This window comes from Beta vulgaris, chromosome 8, assembly GCF_026745355.1.
Source record: "Beta vulgaris subsp. vulgaris cultivar EL10 chromosome 8, EL10.2, whole genome shotgun sequence".
Lineage (NCBI taxonomy): Eukaryota > Viridiplantae > Streptophyta > Magnoliopsida > Caryophyllales > Amaranthaceae > Beta > Beta vulgaris.
In genome coordinates this window covers 54,472,981-54,478,959 of record NC_079209.1, presented here as the reverse complement: position 1 = coordinate 54,478,959, position 5,979 = coordinate 54,472,981, and the positions used below count along the sequence as shown (strand labels likewise).

Here is a 5,979-nt window from a genome sequence, read left to right as displayed (position 1 = left end):
GTTTCAATTTACTTGTAACATAAGGATTTTTATGCTGTTTATATACACTCTCTTGACTATTTAGTATGATTAATATGTAAAGTTAAGCATATTTATGTAAAATATTGTTAGATTTGTCTTGATATATACTTTAAAAAGATCAACCTTTTACAATATTTACATATAGATAAATATATTAATGGTTAGATTTTTGCATTAGTTTGGAATTAAGTTGGATATGACATTAAGTAGATTGATATAGTCATATCAATACCTAAAAAAATTGCCATATGATATTACAATTAAATTTGAATACAACCATATGCATATTTACGGTAAGGATGAGGAGTTAGCTCATGTGGTAGAGCACTTCCCTCTGAGGTTAGGGGTTCGATCCTTTAACACATAAAGATAAAAAAACACGTGTCTTCAATTGACTTCCCAAATACTAGCATCAAACTAATGAAGAATATGATGATGACAATTTTGACATTTTTTTCTCCGCTATTTCTTCTCCTTTTTTGTATCTTTTTGATAGTATCTTTTTCTTCTTATTTCTTCTTCCAACCATTGATGAAATCTAGAGATTAACACAATAAGAAAGATTGGTGTCCCCTTTTTTGCAGATTATTTTGGGAAATTTTTACTATTTATTTCAGCCGTTAAAATCTCAATCAATCCAAAAACTTCGGTTAATTATGGGAAAAAGAAAGCGATCAGGTGCTGCTTACCATACTTCTTCTTCAGGTATTAATTTTTCCTTCATTTTATCTCTCTTCTAATTATTTTTGTCTTTCTTTTTTTCGTTTTATGCCATATTTTTGGGTTTATTTATATAATCCCATATCAAATTTCTGCTGATTTATGAATTTTAATGGTGGGTTTTGATTGAAATTTGAAAATGTGGGAAATTGAGTTTTGTTCATCGCGTAATAACAGGGTAAGAATCATGGGTTTTGGTTAAATATTGGAAATTTATGGTTTGTTTCTTGAATTTTGTTGTTCAAGTGGAAGAGAATGGTATAATTGAGTGTGATTTGCTATTTTTTATGGGCAAAGTTTGATTTTTTGATGATTGATTTTCTTGTCAATTTATTTGCTTTCTGCTGTGATTTGTTTGATCAAAGTTTTGATCTTTTATTCAGAGAATTATAGAAATAGTTTAAGTTGGATAATGGAAACTAACTTTTAGTAGAGCCTATAATGGGCTGATTGCTTTCAAAATGGATCTGTTTAGAGGGTAGTTTTACTAATTGATTCTAATGTTTTAAAGAAGATGTTGAGGAATTTCATGATGTGGGAATGATGAAATGTCGAACCGAGCTGCGGTTTGTCCAATAATCAGGAATATGGAACATGGTTATGAGGGGGTATAAATTTGACTCCTTAATGTGTTGGTGACAAACTTTGATATATTTGGTAGTATTTATACTCTAGACACATGTTGGGTATAAATGCTCTAGTCCAAATTCGAGCTACATTTTGTTAGATATTTACAAAGTGTTTGAGCACCATGATCACTAGACGCATTTATATAGGTCAAGATGATGCCTAGATGTATGCTGGTGTTGGATACTGTGTTACTCGGAGTCTCGGACTCGAGTGTCCAGCTCTGCTATATCATAAAGATATTTTGTGATTCTGGTCCAATATGTTGAAGTGTCAATATCCATGTCTAAGTGCCGCTTATACCATAAGGTACTTGATTTAAATAAAGAGTCTGAATAATAAAGGTTGGACATAGGTGTTCGCCCAATATGAAGATACATTCTAAATTCGTCAGCTTGCTAGGATTGCCGTACATGGGTATGAGTAGTATGATATTAGACTTGTTGAAGTAGAGCAAATTCGTGGAAGTTGGTGGAGTTGGACCTCTATTTTACACATGCCTGTGTTGGACATTGGCGTCCACTGACCTAGTGCTGGTTGAAGGTACATTATTTTTCAAGGATATGAGCTGCAGGGCTCCTGCAGCAAAGTAGGCCAAATTTTAAGGAATCATTTTGAATTGGATCTGTAGATACATGTTTGTGTTGGTATTGGCACCCTAAATCACATTGAAGATTTTATCGTGACAGATAACCAGAATTTTGGGTCATGAATATAAGCAATATAACTGCGCAAGAGTATGTCCAAAAAATCGAGGAAAATCATTGGAGTTAGACCTAAAACACACATGCCTGAGTTGGATATTGTTGCCCTAGTCCAAACTGTAGCTACATTTTAAATCATCAAGGGCATGAGCTGCAGGACCTCTACGTCAAATCTTCAGTAAAATTTAAGGAAGTTGGCAGAGTTGGACCTTGAGACACATGCCTGTGTGTTGAACACTGCTGTCCTACTTCAAATTGAAGCTACATATGTTGGATTACCAAGAATTCAAGATCATTGGTCATATGCAAGACTTCAGTGCGAAAGTATTCTTAGTTTGAGGAGATCTGCCGAATTTGACCCTTGGACACAGTTTGTGTTCGATATCGGTTGCATATTGCAGATGCAGAAAATATCTTGTCAGATAGAGCTGTGGACCCATAGACCCGTAAAGTAGAACAAGAAATTGCCTGTTGATGCGTAAGATATTAAGATGGTATCTTTTAATATGCAAACATGAATCTTTGTCTATGTTATCTTGATCAACTAAATCCTGAGAGAGATCTTAATGTGTCTAGAACACTTTTTTTTATTTAGTACCACCACATGCATGCATTTCTTTGCCGCTAAACTTGTCCATTTCGTTGAATAATCACTTTTGGGCTTGAGATGTAACTCAAATGCTTCTAATGGAAGATCTCATTGAGATAAAATGCTTGATGCTTTTGTGATAAAATTTATCTTATCTTCCTAAACTATTTCAGATTTCATGCCATGTTCCTCTGGAAGGGATCTGACACCTGGCCAGGTTTGTCCTCTCTCATAGAATTGATGCCTTTTGTTGCTACCAATACAGTTATTTTTTCTTTAGTTGAGATTTGACAATGCTACTGGTAATATCCACAAAGTTGCTAAACCAAGAAAAAGGTGAATTAAATTAATGAGGAATATGGGTATTCAAGCTACTAGATTTGGTAAACGGTTTATTTTGGGTGAATGTCTTTTAGCTATATCATACATCAAAAAATAGGCATACTACTTCATCATGGGTTATGCTGTTATATGTGCTCACCAATACTTCTTCAGTATAATTTTTCTTTATTTTGCACCAATTCTTTTCTACCCTATTATTAAATGCCTTTTGTTTTACGGTATTCCTACCCTTATGTTGTTGCTCCCTGTCTGAAGGGCTTGTTTTCACTTGTGCAGCATAACTCTTCTGATCCTGACAACAGTAGTATATTGTTTAAGCCTCGGCCTTTTGGTAAGGAACCTATGGATAGCCATGGAAAGCAATCAAACTCTCAACTTTCACTTGGTCAACATCATCATCACAACTTGAGTCGCTCAATGTTTTTAAAACGCTCTCGTCACCACTACGGAAACCAGTATTCACGACGAAACTCATCCAATCACCATAGGCCCTCTACTTCTCATGGCAAGAGTAGTAGCCCTTTCAGTGATGAGCGATTATGTTTTAAGTTTGGTAGTAGATACAACTCTGATTTGGGACATCGTCCAGGTTTCCTTCTTTCTTCTCCTTTTAATCTGAAGTAAAAAATAATGTGAATTTGTGATGATTAGTGTTTATGGTGTTACGAATTGCATTATTGCTATAAGTTCTTCACCACAACAAGGTCTAACGTGCTATAGGGAGGTCAAATAGGGAATAGCAAAAGCTATTCTTCCTTATTTATCTATCAATTTAGTTATTTTGGGTGGTTTAAGCCTTAAGGAAAGCCAAGGGCATTAAAAATAGTATACATACAACGAAGGATGATACTCACGTCCTTGAGAGTCAGTGGGGAGTTTTAAGTACGTTTTAGTAAATACGGGGGCATTTTCAGAATTACCCTAACTAAATCAAATTTTCCTTTTCTTAATGTGAACATTTGAGAGTGTGGTGGTATTAAACTTTATGCCAAAGCCTTATTGGCAACCGAGGCAAAAGTATAATCAAGAATATAGAAGATTTGTTGAGCAGGACAAATATTTAAACCATGTAAGATGTTATACTTCCATCCCTTGGTGAGAAAGGGGGAAGATTCATAATAACTGTGATTAGTACTAGTCGATAGTCATTTCATCGAGGTAAATACACGATCAACCTTGTGATTCGGATTTCATAATTTTCGATGATTCTTGGATCACTTGAATTCCGAGATTTGCTAGACTAATAGTATATATACAAGCATAAACTTTAGTTGCTTATTTATATCTATAAAATGTACTAAAGTGGAAGTCACTATAGCTGGTTTTCCAAATTCTGATACTATATAGTATAATATTAAGAGTTAGTTGATGATAGATTGTTTCATTGAGAAATTAGAATACGGGTAACTAATCCAATTTTTTTTATCAGTGTATTGAAAATGAAAAGTTTAACAAAATAGATGCCCATCGTATTAGAAAAGATTGAGCATTACCCGGTTATTACCTAATATAACTAAAAGAATTTTTGTTTGTGTCATCGGATTGTTTTCATCTACTGTAATGCAAAAGGCTTTGCTTAGGCATTACCAGATTTGTTATGGCACTTGACTGATTTTGGGATTGCTCATAATATTTTACTCTTTTCTTCTGTTTTCCTTGTTTTTTTTTTTTGTGAAATACAAAGATTTTACAGATTTTCGAGAAAGGGCCTTCTGGCGTCCAGAGAGAATTAGGTCAAGCTCCTCCTTTATCCATGCAGTCTCACCCGAAGGAGTGAGGATGGTTTGTGTGATATGCCAGAAATCGTTGAGACGAAAGCCACATCATTTTGGGACCACCACCCTTGACTCAGAAGAGCCATCAATTGTTGCAGTTTTAGTTTGTGGCCATATTTTTCATGCTGATTGCTTAGAACAGCGAACGCACCTTGAGGATAAAAGAGACCCTCCTTGTCCAATATGTTCAGGATTTGTCCCAAAGGCTGAGGCTACTTGAACTGAGGCAACTTCCAGAGCAGTGTTACCTAATTCCCTAATTCCCCCGAGAATCGCGAAATGAGAAAAGTGAATTATGGTCAATTTTGGTTCATTTTTGGCTCATTTTGGGCGAATTGGCAAATTCAAAAGGCGAATTAGATAGCGAATTAGGTAATACTGTTCCAGAGTCTTGTTAACACTGAATTACTTTTATATAGATAGATCAAGTGCAATTAACTAGCAAGGTATAGTAGTTTGTTCATGGTGGCTGCTTTCTGAATGTCTAAAGCTCTGATATCTGACGGTTCTGACCCCATAGTTGTAGCTTTCTGTGCAAACAAGATCTGTTGTAGAATTAGGAAAAAAAACTATTCTGGTACTTTGTTAGAATATGCTAGTTTTCTTACCATGTTGTATAATGTATGTAACACTTTACTTGCTCTGTAATTTGTTTTGACAATCATTCTCATTGCTCATATAGTCATATTAGGTCTGGTTAATGGATAGGAAAAGTCAACGCACGAAGTAGGGTCAGAATGGTAGGCCAATAGTGTTACAAAAAAAAGATATGGTAAAAAGTTATTACCATTAAGCTTTTACGTGTACTTACTATTTTCTTTCTTTGCTATCCCCTACTTGTGTACACTTCTATTAATCCGTATGTTAACAATCCTCTTGGTAACCCATTAACAAAATTACCACTAATGACTCAACTTGCTATAGAGTGGCCAACATGCCTAATGATCAAATGAGTCTGGATTCTCTAGAGTTTTAGTGAAATTTTACAAGGTAGAGTTGTATCTGATCCATATATTTTAAAATCAAGGACTCATATTGGTGGGAGGGAAAGACTCAGAGGTGTAGTTTGATGAGAAAAAATAAGGGGAATTTTGGAAAGAGTATATATATGAGCCATTGATTTTTTATTCAATGGTTGATATTGTTCAAACTCTATCTTGTATAGTTATTTTACAACTCTAGAAGATCCAAACACTAATCA

At 34.7% G+C, this 5,979-nt stretch overlaps 1 protein-coding gene across 3 annotated transcripts; it reads left to right on the top strand.

The window, feature by feature from the left end:
• The first annotated feature begins 442 nt into the window (after window positions 1-442).
• LOC104901922 (uncharacterized) lies at window positions 443-5,463 on the top strand. 3 transcript variants are annotated; one of them, XM_048634655.2, is made up of 4 exons: window positions 443-726; window positions 2,835-2,878; window positions 3,259-3,592; window positions 4,697-5,463. In XM_048634655.2, exons 1-4 carry the CDS (start codon window positions 678-680, stop codon window positions 4,996-4,998), a joined length of 729 nt encoding a protein of 242 aa, XP_048490612.1. In that variant the 5' UTR covers window positions 443-677; the 3' UTR covers window positions 4,999-5,463. The 3 variants fall into 3 exon arrangements, with proteins under 3 accessions (XP_048490612.1, XP_048490611.1, XP_010687847.1); XM_048634654.2 differs by having other exon boundaries at window positions 447-726; window positions 4,688-5,463; XM_010689545.4 differs by having other exon boundaries at window positions 450-726; window positions 3,280-3,592; window positions 4,688-5,463.
• Window positions 5,464-5,979: the final 516 nt, after the last annotated feature.

What these genes read in the sequence shown, in the direction of transcription:
- LOC104901922 (XM_048634654.2), top strand. Translation starts at nt 678, where the DNA reads ATGGGAAAAAGAAAGCGATCAGGTGCTGCTTACCATACTTCTTCTTCA. An exon ending in GGGATCTGACACCTGGCCAG is followed by an intron (nt 2,879 to 3,258) that starts GTTTGTCCTCTC and finishes CCCTGTCTGAAG; the next exon opens with GGCTTGTTTTCACTTGTGCA. An exon ending in TGATTTGGGACATCGTCCAG is followed by an intron (nt 3,593 to 4,687) that starts GTTTCCTTCTTT and finishes TGAAATACAAAG; the next exon opens with ATTTTACAGATTTTCGAGAA.